At 46.1% G+C, this 22,557-nt stretch overlaps 1 protein-coding gene across 1 annotated transcript; it reads right to left on the bottom strand.

The window, feature by feature from the left end:
• Window positions 1-2,753: 2,753 nt before the first annotated feature.
• On the bottom strand, window positions 2,754-21,815 carry SCIMP (SLP adaptor and CSK interacting membrane protein). The gene is made up of 6 exons (XM_065898052.1): window positions 21,778-21,815; window positions 20,886-20,976; window positions 9,817-9,919; window positions 7,738-7,801; window positions 4,850-4,923; window positions 2,754-2,929 (listed from the first exon to the last, which is right to left on the bottom strand). Exons 1-6 carry the CDS (start codon window positions 21,813-21,815, stop codon window positions 2,754-2,756), a joined length of 546 nt encoding a protein of 181 aa, XP_065754124.1.
• Between the last annotated feature and the right edge of the window lie 742 nt (window positions 21,816-22,557).

Raw genomic sequence — 22,557 nt, 5'->3', positions numbered from 1 at the left:
GTGTTTCTTTAGGGCCAAGTACAGGGGGAGCAGTGGGATCCCAGGGGAGTTCATTCATTCATTCAGTTGATCATCATTCAGCATATTTATTGAGCATCTACAATGTTCCTGGGCACTGTGCTAGGAACAGAGAAACAGTGGGGAAAAGAGAGACACAGCCCCTGTCCTCATGTTGCTTTCAGTCTGGTGGAGAGAAAAGACAGGTAAACAGGTAGCTACAGCTAATGTTATGAGAGGGGAGCCTCTAAGAGGGCACTAAACCCAAATTCGGGGTGGTGAGGTAAGGCTCTAAGCAGAGATGGGAAGGATCATAAGGTGGGGAAGAATGTTCCAGACCAAAGGGACAGTACTGTGCATAGTCGCAGGGGCAAGAGAGGCCACGGACAAAGTCATTTTAAGTGGATGGAGCAAAAAGCTGGTGGAGTGCAGTTGCAAGGTGGTGGGAAAGGAGAGCATTGGCAGGAGATAACCAGTGACCAGAGCCTGACAAATCTTGTAACCCAAGAGTTAAGGAGTTTGGGCTTTTTCTGATGATAATGTGTAAAGAAGAGATTTAAGCAGGGGAATGAAGTGGTCAGACGTTCACTTAAGAAAGTCACTGGCTGCCATGTAGAAAGGGGATTGGAGGGTGAGACGCCAGGGGCAGGAGACCAATTGGGAGGCTGTTGAAGTTCCATTGGCAAACGCTGGCAATGACCTAGGAACATCCAAGGAGAACATGGACTGATCAGAGAGCTACTTGAGAGGCACAATCAACAGAAAGTGGGGAACACTGGAGAGAAGGACTCCAGACATATGCTAGTTTCTGACTTCAACAATGAAGAAGATAGCAGAGCACCAGAAGTTTGGAAGTGGGGATAGGTAATCAGTTCTTTTCAACGTATGTTGACTGTGCGGGGCCTATGGGAGAGGCATCTGGAGATGTCCTGGGGGCGACTTGGTCTGGAACTGAGGAGAGAGCGCAGCTGGAGCCTGCGACTAGAAGTCTTCATAATAGAGGGGAAACTGAGCCCCTGGGTGTCAGTGAGGTCACTCATGAATGTGTGGAGCGAGATGAGGGTGGGGACAGGGACAGGACCCTGAGAAAGACTGGCATTGAAGAGAGGCTTCAGAGGAGGCAGGCTCGCAAATAAGGCGGAGACAGGCCAGTCAGGCAGGAGGAGAACCAGGTGATGGTGGTGGCCAGAAACCAAGAAGGAATTAACATGTATCTGGTATTTACTTTTAACTTTTGGCATAGATGTGGATGGTTTACAGACAATTTACAAGGGGAAAGCATACATGTGAAACCCTTCTATCCTTTAGCCTTTTTTTTTTTTTTTCTGTAATTTAAGAAACGAGTCCTCTCTTTGGCTCACGGAATACCAGAGTTCCCTAAGGCCATAGTTAGAGAACCACTGGCCTCAAAGGAGGTATTATAAGACGCTGGTAGTTTCCTTGGAGTCTAGAAAGAGAGAACTGGGGAGGAAGGACACGTCCCCACTGCTCCTGCAGTGGTTGAGGGCGGAAGCTTAAATATGGCAGGAACATACTTTCCATCTCTTGAGGAGGAGCTCAGTCCAAGGGTCACCTTTTCACCATTCATGGTGCTCTCCCTGCAAGCCTGTTAGCTGGATTTCCCAGGGGTCGCTTAGAAGTCAGCATCTTGTGAGTTTGGTTAGAAAGAAGTGTCAAGTCCTCGGGCTCTAGCAGATGAACCTGAAGGGACCGATGATGTTCAGGGCCTCCAAAGCTGACATGGGCCTTGGCGACCCCTTAGGACACTTGTTTAACAGGACAACAGCCCAGCTCCCCGAGCATATTGTATCGGAGTTTCTGCCTCCCAGCCGCTTGGGGACAGGGATCTGGCAGGGAGGGGCTTGACGCTGTTTGCCTTGAACTCTACACAAGGGAGGAAACAGTAATGAAAATATCGGAGGAGGGTGTTTAGCCCCCTGAACTCTCATCTTGAATCTGCCACGTAATCACCCCTTTCTTTCCTGTTCCCCATGATTTTTCCTGGGGAAACCTACTTTCCCTGTAGCTCCCCCAATATACAAAATGAACACCTCTATGGGTGACTTCTGTCCTGTGGTCTGGAAGGTGACTTCTGTTCTTTGTTGATTGTGATGCTGCGGCTGGCAAGCAGCGGAAAAACCCTGGCTGGGAACTTGGGTCTCTGTGGTCAGTTTGGCTGACGTCATAGAGAGGCCCTGGGGTTTGGGATTGTGTAGGTGGGGAGGGTCCACAAGAACAAAAACACTCCCCCACCCTTGAAGGACACACAAGGTGTGACGGGTGGCTTGCGCACAAGAGCGCTTAGCTGTAACTACCACCCGTAGCCGCTCAGTGTGGGAGATGGGGCGTGGGGGGGCAAGACATGTGCTTGGTGAGGGCTGTGCTGGGGATAGGAGCCTGGGAGGCTCTGTACAATCAAACGCCAAGTTTTAAGATCACTTGGAACCACACAAACAGGGGAAGAGTGCCGGGAACTGAGTGTCTCCTCACGGGTGGGGACGGCGGAACCCAGTGGTCCCCCGCCTGGAACCTCACTCAGCAGAAGCTCAAGGACTGACTCCTCAGAGCTGAGCGTGGGCGTCTTTCCTCTGGCTGCGATTATCTGATCACTGATGCTTCTTCATCTACGATTCAGGAAGTGCTTATCTTACAGAGCTGGTACCATTACCACTGGCTTTCGGACCTGGATACCTACTGAAGTTCGACCATTCTTGACGGTTTAAAATAAGCTGTGTGAACGAACCCTCTTCTGCTTGTCAAAAAGAAGAAGCGGTTGTTTCAAGATGATGGTTTTCCATATGTGCAGGGTTATCAACGTCATCATAGTCATCGTCAGGCTCAATATAGCTTGGGACGGCCATTGTCTTCTTATTTCTAACTTTAGGTACTGAGGAGTATGCAGCTGGTGGCCGACTTGGGGTTTCCTGTGGGGCTAGAATACACAAAAAGGTATTAAATGCAAAGCTATTGTGTGTTTATATATTTTTGACCAAGTGGCTCTGCATGATTTTCATGGGTTTCGGTGATCCTCCCACTTCTTGGTGGACCAGATCCCCATTTTACAGAGAAAACTAAAGCCCAGACATGACACAGTCTCAGGCTCACCCAAGTGAGTAAGTGGCAAATAGTGGTCAGACATCTTGACTCCCGTGTCTCTTTGCCTGACTGCACTGCAGTAGGAACCATGAAACAAGATTAGACAAGAAGCTGACCAGAGCTAGTAGCCAAATGAGTAGTGTTGTGTTTATAGATCTAATTCTCATAAGGAAGTGATACAAACCGTATTTCCTTTTGGGCACATCCCTCACAGTGACTTACAGTGCTTTCCATAACTATCTATAATTGCTCATGTCCACAATCCCTCTGCTAAGAAGGAGGTGGGCAGTGGTGTTTTCAAAAGGTGGAATTAGTGGAGGATGGGTACATAGCAAATGGACTAAAGTGGTAGGAAAAAGATAGTGAAACAGCTCAGCCCCACCTTTGGTGGGGCCTGGAACTGCCTCACCCCAATCTCATCTTTTCCTAAGAGAACCTGAAAAACAAGCACCATTTCATTTCACACAAAGTTCTGCAGTTAGATCCAAGTTCATCTTCAGGGTCCAGAAGTCACTAGCTGTGTGGCCATGAGTAGGTCGCTTAACTTCTCTGTGCCTCAGTGTCCTCTTCTGTCAGAGGGACATAATAATGTACCTGCCTCATAGAGGTGTTGAGAGGATTAAATGAGATAGTACCTATAAAGTGCCTAGCATGGGACCTGACACACAGGGCCTGATCAATAAATGTTAGCTAATATTATTATTTATCCATTCAGTTAAAACATTTTCATCCATTATCTACTAAGCTCCAGGCACTGTTCTTAGTGGTGGGTAAACAGTGGTGAACAAGACAAGAAAGGCACCTATTTCCTAGAGTTTATATTATAATAGAGGAGATAGATAATGAACAAATGAAGGATAACTAAATAAGCCCATTTAGGATTATTGCCATAAGCCTCATAAGGAGAATTAGCAGGATTTCTTTATATAGGATGGTCAGGAATGGCCTCTCTGAGGTGCTGACATTTGGACTGACACCTGAAAGGTGTGGTAAAGCCAGCTCTGTATACAGCTTAAGGAAGAACACTCCAGTCAAGGGAACCAGGCAGAGTTTTTCTGATAGGATATCTGAGAGGCCCAGTGTTCCTTTATACCCATGCTGCAGGCTGGAATTTGAATATGAACTCACACATTGAATACTGGAAGCATTGGTACTTATTCTGCCCCCTTAAAACTTAGTTCATCTCTTTAAAACAGGTTGCTATGTATAGCTGATTCACTTTGTTGTAGAGCAGAAACTAACGCACCATTGTGGAGCAATTGTACCCCAATGAAGATGTTAAAAAAAAAAAAAAAAACAGGTTGCTGCCATCTGCAAATTCCAGTGTTATAGACTGAATGTGTGTGTCCCCACAAAATTCATATGGTGAAGCTCTAACCACCAGTGTGGTTGTATTTAGAGATGGGGCCTCTAAGGAAGTAATTAAGGTTAAATAAGGTCATAAGGGTGTGGCCCTGATCCAATAGTATTATATATATATGTCCTTATAAGAAGAGACACCAGAGAGCTCTCTCCCCTCCATGTGAGGACACAGGGAGAAGGCAGCCATCTCCAAGCCTGGAAGAGTCCTCACCAGAAACCAGATTGGCTGGCACCTTGATCTTGGACTTCTAGCCTCCAGAACTGTGAGAAAATTACTGTTGTTTAAGCCACATTGTCCATGTTATTGTCTTATGGGCAGCCCAAGCTGACTAAACACCAAGATAAATTTATTATTCTACCCTGAATGAGACTGTTATCAGCAAAATACACTCACAGGCAACTTCTGGAGAAAGCACACCCCTGGGTGGCAGAGGGGGTAATTGAACTGAGAATTGATTGGTAACATTCCTGGAAGAGAGGAAGAAGAGGAGTCAGTGTTTGGTTTTGATCACGCCTACTGATTTAAAAGAAAACGTCAAGGAAAGTGGATAGAGTTGAACATTCAAATCTTGGTCCCTGAAAACTGGAAGCATTTCCTTCCCTTTCTAGGTCTTGTATCCCATTTGTAACTGGCACTCTAAAGAAACCATTTCCTTTAGCCCAGGGACCAGCTGGATTTGAGGGAAGGGAGTTGAAGTACTATAACTTAGAGGTCATCTTCCTGTGTTCATCTGAGCTGGATTCGAAGGGGGAGGTAAGCACCAGGTGTATTTTGATTTGAAAAACAAATGTACTCCTAACGCTAAATGTACACACACCATGTGACAGCAATACTGGGTATATATCACCAAAAGATACGTTATAGAATGTTCATCGCAGCGTTATTCATAACAGCCCCAAACTGCACGCTACCCAAATGCCCATCAGCAGTAGAATGGATAAATTCATCATGGTTCACTCCCACAGTGGAATACCCTATGGCAGTAAGAATGAACAATCTAGGGCTTCCCTGGTGGCGCAGTGGTTGAGAGTCCGCCTGCCGATGTAGGGGACACGGGTTCGTGCCCCGGTCCGGGAAGATCCCACATGCCGTGGCACGGCTGGGCCCGTGAGCCATGGCCGCTGAGTCTGCGCGTCCGGAGCCTGTGCTCCGTGACAGGAGAGGCCACAGCAGTGAGAGGCCTGCGTACCGCAAAAAAAAAAAAAAAAAAAAAAAAAAAAGGAACAATCTACGACTACACACAATGAATCTCACAAAAAAAGGCTGAGCAGAAGAAGCTAAACACCAATAACACATACTCTCTAATTCCATGTATATGAAGCATAAAAAACAAGGAAAAACGAGCCTATACTATTTCAGGTAGTGGTTATCCTTGGGGTTTAATGGCTGAAAGGGAATATATGGGGCTGAGGAGCTGGTAATTTTGTTTCTTGATCTGGGTGTCACCTACCGGCTCTGTTCAGTTTGTGGAAATTCATTGAGTTGTACCCTTACCATGTGTACTTTTCTGTTTATATTATACTTCAGTAAGAAGTTTTAATAAAAAGATAGATTCCAAGAAAGCTTCCTTACCCAGACCCCCCCATCCCCTCTGTGTACTCTGATTTCCAAACTGGTACTAGATTCTTCTGAGCTGAGTTTTGGCCTCCTGTATGTGCTTAAGTCCCCTGGAATGCAGAAGCGTTGCTGGGGTGAGTGGAGAAGGGGACATGTGGCTAGAGCGCCATCAGTGACCTCACTCCACCCCTCCGTGGCTCTTCCCGGGAGAGGAGGGACATTTACCTGACTTGGGGAAAAATCTAGCTTCTCCCACTTTCTCTTCTAGAGCCGGCCTGACTGCCTAAAGTATATATTCTGCTTGAGTCTTTGCCATTCAGAGAAAGGGCCCTGCCCTGTAGGGGAGACCTGAGGCTGTCCAGGGCTGCCTATGTACCATGCAGGAAAGTTTGCCTGGTTTTGAATTAGGAAGCAAACTTGGCCATGGAGAAGAGCCACATTCTGCAATGTCAGTTTTATCCTCAATAAAGGCAATACTTTCATTACCTAACTGCAGGATACATTTGTCTGACTCCTCAAGGGGATCAGAATTGGAGGGGAAGAGATCTATTATTTGCTGAATCCCTTGAGCCCCAACGAAAGTCACTTTAGAATGACTTTATATTTTTGTTTTTTAATTTATTCGTATTTTTAAGAAACATTATTTATTTATTTTAATTTTTACTTAAAAATTTTTTTGGCCACACCATGTGGCTTGCAGGATCTTAGTTCCCTGACCAGAGATTGAATCCAGGCCCTCGGCAGTGAAAGCGCAGAGTCCCAACCACTGGACCGCCATCGAATTCCCTGTGCCTACGTTTTAAAGAAAGGACTGGCCCTTGACCAGCTTCTGGGAGATAATCTCTAAACCCTTGGAATATCCTGCCTGATAAGAGTGTCTTTGTATTAAGGGGCCTTGGGCTAGCCAGATAGTTTATGCTAACAATGTGACTGATGGTGAATGCCTGCTGTGTTTGCCAGGGGCCCTGTGTCTTTCTGTATCAGTTTGGCCTCAGGAGACTGAATTAGCTAAAGTAGGTCATGCAGGCGCTCCTTGCCTTTGTGACTTGCCCTGATTAAAAACCCTAGAAACCAAGGCTTGGGTGAGCTTCTCTGGTTGGCAATGCTTCACACATGCTGTCACACATCAGTGTTGGGAGAATTAAGAGCAGTCTGTGTGATTCCCCTGGAAGAGGACAACTGCCCTGGACTCCACCTTATGTGCCTTTTCCTTTGCTGAGTTTAATCAGTATCCTTTCGCTGTGATAACCTATAACCTTTTCTGGGTCCTGTGAGTCCTTCTAGCAAATAATCCAGCCTAAAGTTGGTCTTGGGGACCACCCCCCCCACAGAGATAGCAATCACAAAGCCTCAAAGATATCAGAAAATACAAAAGTAACGCGAATGGCATATTTTTATTCAGCACAATAGCTTTTAGAAGACTCTACTTGTAATCCAGCTAAAGAAAAGAAGGGTAAACATAACCCTGAGTGGTGGGCCCAGAACACAGCGCCCGACCTGTGACCTCTATCAAACTAGACGAGACTTGGGAGGACTTGGAGAGCAGAGAGAGCCAGGTGGTGCCCTGCACCCCCAGAGCCCTGAGGTCTCTTCCCTTACAGTGGGGAGAGTTGGCAGACACAATATTTCCCTGGAATTTAAGGCACACGTTCTTAGCACGGGCGCAAGAATGGAAGTGAACAGGTGGTTCTTGAAATTAAAAAGAAGTGTTCCCCCCCACTTACTCATACATCGTTTCTTCATCTCTCTGCTTTTGTTTCAAGGGCTTGGCAATTTCGCATTTCTTGCCTAAGGAAACAAATAAGCATATTCATTTAGGAAGAATTATCAAAAGTTGTGATTTTTAGAGTTTAGAAGAGATCAGAGACCCAGCAGGTTCAGGACATGTGGGAGAAGAACCATCCAGAGCAAACAGACTTAGGGACACAGAGCTCATAAGTGATAGAGCCAGAATTTTTTTTTATAGATGTAGTTATATTTTGTTTTATTTTATTTTATTTTGGCTGCGCTGGGTCTTCGTTGCTGCATGCGGGCTTTCTCTAGTTGCGACAAGGGGGAGCTACTCTTTGTTGTAGTGCGTGGGCTTCTCTTCGTGGTGGCTTCTCTTTTGGCGGAGCACAGGCTCTAGGCGCACAGGCTTCAGTAGTTGCAGCATGTGGGCTCAGTAGTTGTGGCTCGTGGGCTTAGTTGCCCACAGCATGTGGGATCTTCCCGGAACAGGGATCAAACCTGTGTCCCCTGCAATGGCAGGTGGATTCTTAACCACTGGACCACCAGGGAAGTCCTAGAGCCAGAATTTTACCCAGGCCATCTGACCACAGAGTCTAGGCACTATCCATTGTGGGCTGTGCCTGTTTCCTCATTGCCTAGTACTATAGCTACCTAGCACATAGCTGGCATTCAGAAATACTGGTCGAGTGAATAGCCAAAAGTATGGTTGGGAGGAAATGAGATAAAGAATGGGAAAAGCAGTTTGTAAACTGTGATATGCTGGACCTGTAAGTTATTATTAATTATAACCTGCTTGTTAATAGGAGTGGGTCAAGTTAAAAGAGAATAGGTAAAGATTTTGTTCAGGATCATATTTTTGTCCATATCTAAAAATGAAATGTTTAAAAAATGTATAGAGAACAATAAGGGCTAGAATATACTTTTTGTATTAAAAAAGACTAATTACCATCAAGGGGTGGAGGGGAAAGGACATTGAACAGGCAGCCCAGTGAACCTGCGTTCTGGTTCCAACTCTGCTACCAATTCCTAGGAGACCTCAACCAAGGATCTGCCTGTCTCTGAACCTTAATTTTCTTATCTCTAAAAAGAGATTGAGAAGAATGACAAAAAGTTTTCACTTCTTGAACAGCCCTGACCTTTCAGCACTGGTTCCGCAGGATTCTGAGGCTGTGCCCAGATGCAATGGGAGGACAGTGCCTTGATCATGGAGGGGTGCCTGCCCAGGTTGCCCCAGGGCAAGATGGCTGTACCTCTCAGTGTATTTACCATCCCCAGGTATACTCCAGGCCTAGGTCATTATGTAAAGGGATAGGATCTCAAGAAAACACACCATTGAATCAAGGGTTTCATGTTTCTGGAGATGAATGGTAAAGTAGAAACCCACTTGTAGATCATCTAAAGTTACATTTATCCACCAATAAGCTGCTTATTTATGTCCAAGAATGCTAAGAACCTCTATCCGAGGCAGATGTAATACCAGAAAATTCAGAGTATGGTCTTAGAGTAGGCAATCATAGTGGTCAAACATGTTGATCATGGAATGAATCCATTTTTCATGCCTCAAGACATTTTTTTAGACCACTTTATTGGGGAATGATTGCCATACAAAAAGCTGTACGTATTTCATGTATGCAACATGTATACAACTTGACGTGTTTGGAATCAAGACAGTTTTTGACATTCCATGGACTTGTACTCCCTTTCAAGTCCCAGAGGTAGGATGCTGTGATTGGCAGCCACACTGAAGAGAGATAGCATTAGTGCACAGTGTGCCCTGAAACAGATTCTGCTTTCACCCAAACCGATGGAGCTGGAAGAGTTCTTGGAGATTAGGTAACCTCCCTCCCTTCACTATGCAGAGGGGGAAACTGAGGCCCAGAGACACAAATTAGTGGCAGGGCTAGGACTCAAACCCAGAATACATGATGCTAAATCCAGAGTTCAGCCTATACAGGCCCAGAACTAATCTTTTGCCCTGAAGAAGTCCTAATACGCTGATAACCACCTCTCCCCTCCCCTACCTCCACCTGCCCAAATGAGATGGTCATTACCTTGTCTAAACAGACACCTACAGACACAGAACAGGAAGATGCTCAGGCCCACGCAGACAAAGATGATGGCCACAGCCAAGATGATCCAGAAATTGTCCCTCCACCAATCCATTGCCGTGGGATCCTGAGAAGAATGGAGAGAGAGGAATGAGGCATGAGTGAAAGGCTTCCTGGGGTGGTGGGGGCAGTTATCTCCCATGTCGTGCAGCTGCATCTGCTTAGGGGCCAGGCAGGCACTGGTTCACAGTCAAACCCTGCGGATTAGCAGCTGGGAGACCTCAGGCAAGTGACTTAACCTTCTCCAAGCCTCAGTGTCCTCATCTGAAACATGGGAGTGATATTGTCTACTACCTTGCAGGGAATTTACGAAGATTAGAGGTAAGACATGTACTTATTAGTTACTCTAGAAACTGTAGACATATTCACTGTTCTTTCTCATACTGTTAAACATGCAGCAGGAAGGGAAATGCCAGTTAAAGCAATAGCTCTCTGCAGTTGTTTTTATATTGAAGGGGCAACATAGACTTAATTCATAAAAGGGGAGATAGAATTTTGAGAGCTTTTTTGTTTTTTGAGGTGGGGGTTAGAAAAATAACCTTGATGGGTCTCTTTGAGTGAGGCACGGTCAGAGGGAGAAGGTAAAGATGCAAAGCAAACTGAATTGGTAACAGGAACTTGGGGGCTAAAGCCTGACTGACTAGAGAGGAGGAGAGTCTGGGAAGAGAGTCAGAGCAGAGGGAGAGGTCACGAAGAGAGTAGGTCTTAAATGTTCTCCCCACAAGAAAGAAAGAGTAATTGTGTGATGTGATGGAGGTGTTGGCTATAACACTGTGGGGGTAATCATTATACAATATGTAAATGTATCAAATCAACAGGTAGTACACCTTTAAGTTATGTAATGTTATGTGTCAATTACATCTCAATAAAGCTAGGAAAAAAAAAAGAAGAGAGCAGAAAGTTGGAGCATCAGTAGAAAGTCCCCTTGGTGGAAAATGACCCATGCGTTTGTAGGAAAGTTACATCTAATATTCAGTCTTCAATTGTTGCCTGTAAAATGCTGTGCTGTGATTGTCTTTTCCCATCAAATCTTCAATAAAATTGGACAACAGAAGCTTGTATGAACAGAACCTGGGGAGAAATGACATGTGTGCAGTGGTTTTTCAAGCCACGGGTGACACACGGGCAAGTAGAACAGCAGCTGCCAGGCTCCAAGTGACGGTGGGGAGCAGGCTGCAGGATAGACTCCTAGGAGTGACCTCCAGGAATTCAGGGAGACCTGGAGGTGGGGCTGGGCTCCGCTCATCTGTGGAATGGACACTTTGCTAGTTCATGTGGATGTTAAAATAAAAATGATTCTTGGGGCTTCCCTGGTGGTGCAGTGGTTAAGAATCCGCCTGCCAATGCAGGGGACATGGGTTCGAGCCCTGGTCTGGGAAGATCCCACGTGCCGCGGAACAACTAAGCTCGTGTGCCACAACTACTGAGCCTGCGCTCTAGAGACCGCGAGCCACAACTACTGAGCCCACGAGCCACAACTACTGAAGCCCGGGCACCTAGAGCCCGTGCTCCGCAACAGGAGAAGCCACTGCAATGAGAAGCCCGCGCACCGCAACAAAGAGCAGGCCCCACTCGCCGCAACTAGAGAAAGCCCGCGCATAGCAACGAAGACCCAACACAGACAAAAAAAAAAAAAAAGATTCTCGAGGCCTGGGACATATCCAGACATGTCCTGGTTAAATGAGAATCACCTTCCTGTGTCACCATTTAGCCAATGGAAACTCACCCATGCATGTTCATGTACTGCCATTTCTGATTCATGCTTTTGAGCTATTATTAACAACATCAGTGGGGATCCAGGCAGGGGGCCAAGGAACAGGGGCCAAATTAGGCTGCTGCTAAAGCCATTATTACTACAAAGACCTAATGACTTGGCTTACTAGTTAAACATGTGTTTGTATTCCTGGCATAGTGTTTTCATTTATTAAGTTGTTATATAACGATTTGGATTTTTAGTTGCAAACATCATTTCTTTTGTGAAGGTTTGGCTTGATCAATATAATGTTCTTTGGCTATTCAGAAAGTTATATGTGGCAAACCAATCACGTGTAACTAGTACTCTTCTATAAACATGATTCTGCAGCTTACTTTTTGTTCAACATTATGTTTTTGTCATTTATTGATGTTGGTAGACGTGCTGGGGATTCACTCTTAAGGGAGTGAAGTGTCATCTACTGGGGGTATCACCCCCACAAAGCATGCACTCAGCAGATGTTTTCTTGTAGATCACCTTCTCAGGGTGCACAAAAGAAAGGAAGAGAGGAAGAAGACCAAAGGGAAAAAGGAAGACCATGGAGAATGGAACCTTGGCTCTCAGCACGGGTCTGTGAAATTTGGTTGTGCAGAGCCCAGTGTGGTCAAAGGGCACTGGACTTAAGAAGATGCCACATATCAGAAGGCAGCCTCTTTGTTCTTCAAACCTAAATTGGAATCTCACCTTCTTTAGCTCTAGGGAACCAGTTAGATAAATAGATATATAGAGGGCTTCCCTGGTGGCGCAGTGGGTGAGAGTCTGCCTGCCGATGCAGGGGACACAGGTTTGTGCCCCGGTCCGGGAAGATCCCACGTGCCGCGGAGCGCCTGGACCCGTGAGCCATGGCTGCTGGGCCTGCGCGTCCGGAGCCTGTGCTCTGCAACGGGAGAGGCCACAGCAGTGAGAGGCCCGCGTACCACAAAAAAAAAAAAGATACATAGATACATGGAATGATGGATGGATGGAGATGGATGGATGGATAGATAGACAGATGGACAGAAATTTCTTCCCTCCATTTTCTCCTTATCTTATTTATTTATTTTTATTGAACTATAGTTGATTTATAATACTGTGTTAGTTTCAGGTATACAGCAAAGTGATTCAGTTATATATATATACATACATTCTTTTTCATATTCTTTTCCATTATAGGCTATTAGAAGATGTTGAATATAGTTCCCTGTGCTATACAGTAAATCCTTGTTGTTTATCTACTTTATATATAGTAGTATGTATCTGTTAATCCCATACTTCTAATTTATCCCTCTCCTCCTTCCCCTTTGGTAGCCATAAGTTTGTTTTCTATGTCTGTGAGTTTGTTTTTGTTTTGTAAATAAGTTCATTTGTATTATTTTTTTAGATTCCGCATATAAGTGATATCATATAATATTTGTCTTTCTCTGTATGACTTCCTTCACTCAGTATGATAATCTCTAGGTCCACTCATGTTGCTGCAAATGGTGATATTTCATTCATTTTTATGGCTGAGTAATATTCCGTTGTGTATATATATCACATCATCTTTATCCATTCATCTGTTGATGGATACTCATTCTCTTTTCTCTTATTTAAATGTCTCCTCGTTCTTCGTCTAATTTTCCCCTCATATTTTCTATCTCTTCGTCTTTTTCTTTTACTCCCTCATATTTTCTATCTTTTCGTCTTTTTCTTTTACTCTTGAAGGATTTCTCCAACAAGAAACATAAACATACTCTTTAGAGCTATAGAAACCAGACATAGAGTTAAAAGCTGTGCACCTGAAGAGTATGACTGGACGGGAGGAGGGAAGTGGGAGACCAGGCAGCTGTGACTTTTCACTATAAACCCTCTGAATTCCTTGATTTTTTTAACTTTTGCATTTACTTTGATAACATTGAAAAAAGGACCAGTTAACCATATAGCGTAGCTTCCCATTGTTCAGATTTCAAGTTCAAAGAAATTTTATTCTCATCAGATTCTTGGGGAAGAAAGAGGAAGTAGGATGATGTCAAAAAGTGAAGCAATGGGTCACTTTTCAGAACTATGCAGAATGGTAAGCATTCTGCAGTTTTTTTCTTACAAATCGAATGGATTTGAATTGCCATCAGGTGTTTCGCAAGTGTTCGGTGCACCAAGCATTCTGCAAGAGCTTTCTCATTGCTCACCTCATTTCATCCTCACCACCATAGCCTTTTCTAGACAGGGGCCTGAGACAGAGGTGAAATGACCTGCCCCAGGTAGGAGGGAGGGCAGAACGCTTTCTCTCTGTGTCACAGGGCCTTCCTCTGTTGATGTTAGTCATGATGCCTCCAAATCATCAAGGAAAGGCCAAATGGGGGTCAAGATACCTTACTTTGAAAAAAGCACTGATGTGGTAGTGATATGGTGGGGTGAGGGCCCAAGGGATTCCCTAGAATGAATGATCAGGGCCCACAGCTGAGAATGAAAGTCCCAAGTTCCCCACAATCTACGATCAGAGAAATAGCACTCTTCCCCATGGACTGCTGACAGAGGCCTTTTCAACAGAACCAAGAAGAGCTTGTCTTCTTGGAAGAATGCAGCTGAGAGAGGGGGCCCACGAGAAACACATCCTGTTCCCAGTTAGATGTTCTCTGGACTACCAGGCTAGTTTAATAGCCAGGGTGTCCCCAGAGAGGGGACAAGAGCTCTGGGAAGAGATGGCAGGGAGTACAGCCAGTGGGGAGTGTGTCACAGCTGTATGGTCAAGTTCAGGTCCTGTAAAGGTATGGAAGCTGAATCCCACCTGTGTTGCCAGGCCTGGAGTAGATAAGGTTGTGGGGTACAGACCTCCTGAGAGCTACTGAAGCATGGGGCAAAGAGGTGTTTGCATGAGAGGATGCTGGCAGCCAGCCCAAAGATGCAGCTGAGTCTCTCAAGGGACCACAAGGGACCTCTCAAGGGCCAGTGGTTGAGTCTCCACCCAACACCACAAACTTGATCGGCAGCAATGGTCCAGTGAGGGGAGACTTCCTGGGGAAAACTGTCTGTCCCCGTCTTTCCTCCTCAATCTCATACCAGGGAAGTAGATGTGGGGAAGCTAAGGAGCTGAGACAGCCCTCACTCTTCTCTCTACTCCCCTCCTTGGGCAAAGGGGGGAGCTTTGAGTCAAAGATAAGAGGGAAGTTTTCATTTTTATTTATTTGGCTGCACTGGGTCCTAGTTATGGCACGTGGGCACTTAGCTGCAGCATGTGGGATCTAGTTCCCTGACCAGGGATCGAACCTGGGCCCCCTGCATTGGGAGCGTGGAGTCTTAACTGCTGGACCATTGGGAAGTCCCAAGACGGAAGATTTTAAATGAGCATGACTAAATTTTTAAATGAGTCTGCTTAGTAATCAAAAGTAACTTAAAAGTTTTGGAATTGGACTGAAACGTCACTGGGGGAGGCGGGATCCCAGGCAGCAGTGGTCATTAGAAACAAAATGTATTTGTTTGCTATGGCTGCTCTAACAAATACCACAGATGCAGTGGCTTAAAACAACACAAAAGTATTATCTTATAGCTCTGGAGGACAGAAGGCCAGCATGATGCCCCTGGGCTAAAATTAAACTATGGGCAGGGTTGGGTCCCTCCTGGAGGCTCCACTAGAGAAGCTGTTTCCTTGCTCGTTTCAGCTTCTGGAGGCCACTTGTGTTTCTTGGCTAATGGCCCCTGCCTCCATATTCAAAGCCAGCAATGTTGCATCTCTCTAACAGTTCTCCCCTGGCCACGTGTGACCTCCCCTTGCCTCCTTCTCCCACTTACAAGAACTCTTGTGATTACATTAGGCTCACCTGGATAATCCAGGATCATCACCCCATCTCCAGGTCAGCTGATTAGCAACCTCAATTGCACTTACAACCTTAGTTCCCCTTTGCCATGTAAACATGTGACATATTCACAGGTTGCAGGAATTGGGATGTGGACATCTTGGGGTGAGTGGGGCACCACACGAACCACTTCATCCTCATATGGCAATAAGATTCTAGTTAAAGTTGTTCCATGGGTTTATACATTTTAAAATTTCATTTTTTTGGCCTCTACTGATGTCTCCAGAAGGAAAAAAGGTCAGTGATAATTCTGCCATCTTTGACCAGAAGTCCACCACAGAGCGCCCGTTGTTGCTGACCCAGTGAAGAAGCAGTGGAGACCTGCCACAAGGCTAGGGACAGACAGGGGTCTCTTATGAAAAGAAACATTTATCAGCTTGGTGTCAGCCTGGCAGAGTAAAAAGAGCACAAACTTTGGCATCAGACAGAGCTGAGCTACAATCTTAGATTAGTCAATCTAGACTTAGACTAGTCTAATTAACTAGACTAGTTAAATCTAGTCTTAGACTAGCTGTGTTGCCTTTAGCAAATTGCTTAATCTCTCTGAATTCTCTCTTTTTATCTGTAAAATGGGGGTAATAAGAACACCCCCAGCTCTTGCCCTGGGGTCTGACACACCAAGGCCCTTGACAGCTAATAACTAAAAGCAGCTCCCGTAGTTCTCTTACTCTTCCCTTCTTCCATTTATGGCGTCCACCAGATGCTCCCCAAGTTGACAAGACTGAGGTCAGGCCCTGCAGCTCCCTGACCTCCTCCCGGCAGCCAGGACACCTCACCTGTACTGTGGACTCAGGTCCTCACCCTCCCATGGCCTGGGACCTGCTGACCTATGGTTCAGGGCTGGACCAGCTCTGGCCACGCTCCGCCCCCCAAAAAAGTCTGAGGTCATACGAAGGTTCTCAAGGCCGGACTTGGACTCAGAGATAAGGCAGGGCCCTGTGAGCCAGAGTGGGGGCCCATGGTACAATATAGACCAGAAGAGGGTAGGATCCAGTGTGGCCCCAGAGCTGGGACAAGAACTTGAGGAACATTGGAAGTTCCCAACCTGCGGCCTGGCCATTGGGATTTTGTTTGTTTGTTTTAGTAAAGTTCTCCAGATGATTCTAATGGGAGGCCAATGTCGAGAACCAGTGACATACATGTTATCATTTAATCCTTATTATAACCTGGTGTTGCGGGGTGTTCTTATCACCCCCATTTTACCATAACAGAACTGAAAGCAGGGCCCTCGGTCAAGAAATTCCAATATTGGCAAGACCTCAGCTTTTAGCTGTGACTTATTCCAAATCATAAGAACCTCAATATGAAAATGCATTTTAGAAAAGTAACGCACGTTATGTGCTACTTTACCATGAGTTCAACCACTCTATAAGGCAGGTCATAATTATAATCCCATTTTACAGATAAGAGAATAGAAACTTAGAAGAGCTCAATTAACTTGCCTAAGGTTGCAGATCTAGTAAGTGGAAAAATCAGAAGCCAAACCCAGGGCTCTAAGTTGTGACCACCAAGCCAGACCTTTGGGAAATGTATTAAAATGCAGATACCAGAGTCCTATGTCCCTACTCTATCTACTCCCAGTTCTGATTTGTAGGTCTATTGTGGGACTCGGGAATCAGCATTGTTAACAAACACTCCAACTGGTTCTCAGACCTCGGGGAGGAACACAGCATCCAGCCAGCCTGCAGAGCCCCCAGCTGGGGCAGGTGAGGAAGCTGGAGGCTTGTTCCCTGCAACATTCATAGGCAGTAGCAACAGCAGTCGAGTAGAGTGAAAGCACTGAAAAAGACTCCTTGGGCTTCCCTGGTGGTGCAGTGGTTAAGAATCTGCCTGCCAATGCAGGGGACACGGGTTCGACCCCTGGTCTGGGAAGATCCCACATGCTGCGGAGCAGCTAAGCCCCTGCGCCACAACTACTGAGCCTAAGCTCTGTAGCCCGCGAGCCACAACTACTGAGGCTGCATGCCACAACTACTGAAGCCCACGCGCCTAAAGCCCATGCTCCGTAACAAGAGAAGCCACCACAATGAGAAGCCCGTGCACCAAGACAAAGAGTAGCCCCCGCTCGCCACAACCAGAGGAGAGCCCGCAGGTAGCAATGAAGACCCAATGCAGCCAAAAATTAAATAAATTAATTTAAAAAAAAAAAGACTCCTTGAACCCAAAGACCTCTCCTGTTTGCTTGTCACAGGAATTCCATCATTAAGTCACTCTCTTCAGAGCAAAGTTCCACACTACCTCCTCTCCCCACTTCCCATTTGCCTGGGTGTGCCAGACACTGAGGAAGAGGAACTGATTTTTACTAGGGTATGAATGACTTCAGTGGAGCCTCAGGATTTCCCCAGGGCGCTGGCAGGAGCAGGGGCATCCTAAATCCTATCCAGAGTCCTTAGAGGATAGTCATAACCGAATATGACATAGGAATGAAATTCCTGCCGGACTAACAAGACCCAGGAAGACCCTGTTGTCGGGCCCCTCCCTGCTTCACAGATGCTCCCCACTCCAGAGCTAGTGTCCTGCACTCTCTCCCCTGCTTTCTCCTCAATCATCCTGTCCTCATGACAGACTCTGCATCTCATTCCCTCCTCTGATAACAGCTTAAAGGGAGCTCTGGTCAGCCTGATGAAAGCCCAGAAGACAAGGGAAGCCTGAATTTCAAGAAGGGAGGAAAGTGAGCTTGTTTGTTTAAAATGCAGAGAGTCAGTGTTTATATACTATGAAGGTGTCAGGAAAGAGGACAAAATGAGATACAGGGATAGAAGAGAGAGCAGGAGCTACCTTCAGGGACCCAGATGGAAGAATCCACTTTTAAAAGGGAGCAAGGGTGGAGAGAGGGCTGTGCTGCTCAGGGGAACCAGACTGGGTTGGGGGCAGGAAGCTGAAAGCTCATACCGAAAGCTCCCATTCTCTCTGAATTAGGAAGAGTCAACTGGCGGGGTGCCGGGTTGGGGGAGGGGCAGACATCCCTGCCTCCCCGCAATATGTTATGATCGATATGCTAAATGCATTTTTCCTCCATCTGAGCCTGCCTACTCTTACTGTAACAGCTGTCTGTTGGCTTATTTGATGTTCGTTGTCTGTCTCCCACACTGGCCTGTGAGCTCCAGGAGAGCAAGGGCCTGGCTGCTTCCTTTTCCACTCTTTCTAGTGCCTAGAACATCACCTGGAGCGCAGTAGGTGCACCATACGTATCTGAGAAAAGGAGTTCAGCCTCTCTTCTATGCGACTGAATGACTGAGGCCCCGGCCTCTTCCCCTCTTTCCTCCACCGTTGGCAGACTTCCCCTCTAATGATGCAGAGCAGTAGGCAGTTTGGATCCAGGGTCTGAAATTCGAGTACTGGGCCTCCTGATTCTAAAGCACCTCACCTGGACACGCGACCTTGGGCAGGCTCCCTGCTCTCCTCCTGCCTTTGGCGGTGGGCGTCAAGCAGCTGGCTGGGAAGCAGAGGCCAGGCAGACGTTGCAGGGTGGAGTGACAGCTTCTTTCTTGTCTCTGCTTGTCCTCCAGTAGCCTAAGGCACTGGATTCTGGGTAGTGTCAGGGTAGAAGAGCAGGCTAAAAGCAAACCACCCCCCCAGCTCTGACTCTCACTTCCCCAAAAGGCATTTCCGGGGACTCAGTGACAGAAATCACATTCACTGTCCATCACAGGGAATTCTGGAGACTTTGGGTTTATTCAGGAATCTGCTTTTTTTTTTTCCTTTAACCAGGTTCCTCTAAGATGTAGAATTTACAGTGTGACAGCTACACATATATTCACATAAATAAAACGCATTTAAGGGCTTCCCTGGTGGCGCAGTGGTTAAGAATCCGCCTGCCAATGCGGGGAACATGAGTTCAATCCCTGGCCCAGGAAGATCCCACATGCTGCGAGCAACTAATCCCGTGCACCACAACTACTGAGCCCACGTGCCACAACTACTGAGCCTGCGTGCCACAACTACTGAGGCTGCATGCCATAACTACTGAAGCCCGTGTGCCTAGGGCCTGTTCTCTGCAACAAGAGAAGCCACCGCAATGAGAAGCCTGAGCACTGCCACGAAGAGTAGCCCCCACTCGCCACAACTAGAGAAAGCCCGCGCACAGCAACGAAGACCCAACACAGCCAAAAAGAAAAAAAAACCCAAAAACCAAAAACATGTTTCTCAAAATGTCTTTAGGACACGCAATGCACTCCAACTAACATTTTCTCACCTATACTAGCCCATTTCATGAGAAAAAGTCCTGAGTGTAAACCCCTCAATTTATTTCAAAATGGTCACGCCCTGTGTATTAAAAAAACTCGAGTTTTTCTCATGAAAAAGAAATGATCTGAAATAGCCATGAGTCCCAAAAGGTGTGGGTAGAATGCATGTGTTGGGGGTGAATTAGAATTTCAGAAAGTTGGAGTTGGAAGAAGTCTCTGTGGGAAGAGGCAGACTTGTAAACAGCTTAGCAGGAAGATGGGGAGACCTGAATATGAATCCAGCTCCTCACTCCCTGCCATTAAGGGCTTCATGGACTTGGACACAAATCCCTCTGCCCGAGGCCTGCACTGTCCAAGACAGCAGCCACTGGCCCTGTGAGGCTATTCCACTGAGCACTGGCTAGATGGCTAGTCAAGGCCGGGATGTGCTATAAGTGTGAAATACACACTGGTAAAAAAACAATAAAAAAAATAAAGAAAATAAAAAAAATTTTTTTAAATTAAAAATTAATATAAATAAATAAATAAAAAAATACACACTGGATTTCAAATATTTGGTACAGAAAGAAGAACATAAAAGATCTTACTAATAAAGAACCTGCTGTATAAAAAAATAAATAAAATTATTTTAAAAATCTCATTAATAAATGCTTATCTCAATTACATGTTGAAATGATAATATTTTGGATATAGTGGGTTAAGAAAAATGTATTATTAAAATTAATTTCAGCTTCCCCCCCTTTCTAATTTTTCCCCCCAGTTGAAAATCCCCCACTCGACCCTCCTGCTCACGCTCAAATTCTTAGGGTTACCATCTGGGCATTACTATACCTACTGGTGTCAGCTCAAACATTGTAACACTGTGTAAAAACAGAATGGAATTCCACAGCAGAATGGATAAATAAGCTGGTATAGTCATACAATGAAATGCTACCCAGAAATTTAAAAAAATGAATTCCTGATACACACAGCAGCATAGATGAATCCTGACAACATTACAGTAAGTGAAAGAAGCCACATTTGAAAGAGTGCAACCTGTATGAGTCTCTGTGTATGAAGTTCAAGAACAGACTAAACTACTGATAGAAATCAGAATAGTGGTTTCAATGGGGGCAGAAAGGATCTGGTTGGAAAGGGCACAAGGGGATGGAAATGTTTACATCTTGTTATGCAATTGTCAGATGTACTGAACGGTACGTTTAAGACCTAGGCACTTTATTGATAACTATACATCATCAAAAAATAAAAATAAAACATAGAATGAGCTGCCTTTCAAGCACTTACCTGGCTGGGCAGGGAATGAAGTTTGCTGGTAGGAACTGGATGGAGACTGTTGAATTCCTCTGGGTACTGGGGCAGGTGGGGGTCTGGAGTTCTGGGGGAAAATGGGAGGAGGAGAGGAAGGGGAGCCAGTTGGATGGTTGGAAAGTGGGAGAAGCATCTGGTGGAAGATGATCAGGAATGGAGTGGCCAAAGGGCCAATGGCATTTTTTTTTTTTTTTTTTTTTTGCAGTACACGAGCCTCTCACTGTTGCAGCCTCTCCCGTTGCGGAGCACAGGCTTCAGACGTGCAGGGTCAGTGGCCATGGCTCACGGGCCCAGCCGCTCTGCGGCATGTGGGATCTTCCTGGACTGGGGCACGAACCCATGTCCCCTGCATCGGCAGGCAGACTCTCAACCACTGCGCCACCAGGGAAGCCCGGGTCAATGGCATTTTAAGAACAGGGCTGGATTATGTCAGTTTGCAGTGGTTTGCATTGCTGCATTAGAAACTTCCCCTATGGCCCTCATCCAATCTTTAGTAAAGTCTACTGCATCTCCCAATGCGTTGGTACACAGTTTTGTTCTGGTGATGTGGGGAGTGAGGGAATGACTGAGTTTCATCCCTGGGTCAGTGCAGTATGGAACAGAGGCTCACCCACAGGGGCTCGGAGCTGGGCTGGCCATGGGAAAGTAGAGGCCTCCTGGGGAGCCCACAGAAATCTGTAGGAGGGCTTTGGACTTCGCAGGGCATGGAATGAGGGTTTGAGCTGCTCTCCACCTAGATCTCAAGTGTCTGGGAGATTGTAGATAATACTGAGGCTACACTTGCAAGTCAGCTTGAGCAGTGCTTGCCCAAGTTCGCCTCTTGTTCCCAGACTGTCACTTCCCAGGCTCGGTAAGGCCAAGTTCCCACCTGGCCACTTCACTGTTGTCAGCACCAGAAATGGCCATGTGGATAGTTGATGGCCACTTAAAATCCAGCTGTGGCTGCGGAAGGGCAGGGCAGTGTAGTAAAAGGAGTTCAGCCTCTCTTCTCCCTCTCTCTATCCTTCCATTTCTGTGAAAGGCTAAATATAAGGCCTAGAGAACTAAGAAGGAGAAGGCAAGCCAAACATCCTTTTTTGCACATGCGGCCTTCAGTATGACAGCTTATCACACCAGCTCTCAGATTAATCTTGTCATCTGGTTTATTTCATTACAGGGCTTGACTCTGTTTCACACTGAAATATTGACACATTCACCCATCATAGTTTATTGCTCCCCTGGCCACAGTTAGAAACTACATCTCTTTGCTAGCAAAAAACGAAGGATAATCACAAAATCCTATCCTGGCAAAGTTGTAGTGAAACGGACCCTCCCACAGGGCCAGTGGTACTATACAATGATTTCTTCTTTTTTTTTTAATTATTTAATTAATTTATTTTTGGCTGCGTTGGGTCTTCGTTGCTGTGCACAGGCTTTCTCTAATTGCGGAGAGCAGGGGCTACTGTTCGATGCAGTGCACGGGCTTCTCATTACGGTGGCTTCTCTTGTTGTGGAGCACGGGCTCTAGAGCGCAGGCTCAGTAGTTGTGGCACACGGGCTTAGGTGCTCCGTGGCATGTGGGATCTTCCAGGACCAGGGAGCAAACCCATGTCCCCTACATTGGTAGGCAGATTCTTAACCACTGCACCACCAGGGAAGCCCTATACAT

Source organism: Phocoena phocoena, chromosome 19, assembly GCF_963924675.1.
Source record: "Phocoena phocoena chromosome 19, mPhoPho1.1, whole genome shotgun sequence".
Taxonomy (NCBI): domain Eukaryota; kingdom Metazoa; phylum Chordata; class Mammalia; order Artiodactyla; family Phocoenidae; genus Phocoena; species Phocoena phocoena.
Note: the sequence above shows the minus strand (reverse complement) of the source record. Positions and strands in the feature narration are given on the sequence as shown.

Excerpts from the sequence above, each read along its gene's own strand:
- SCIMP (XM_065898052.1), bottom strand. The coding sequence starts at position 21,815 with ATGGCCATTTCTGGTGCTGACAACAGTGAAGTGGCCAG. Across the intron at positions 9,920-20,885 it reads TTCATTCCCTGCCCAGCCAG|GATCCCACGGCAATGGATTG; the intron begins GTAAGTGCTTGA and ends CATTCTTCTCAG. Across the intron at positions 7,802-9,816 it reads CATCTTCCTGTTCTGTGTCT|GCAAGAAATGCGAAATTGCC; the intron begins GTAGGTGTCTGT and ends TTGTTTCCTTAG.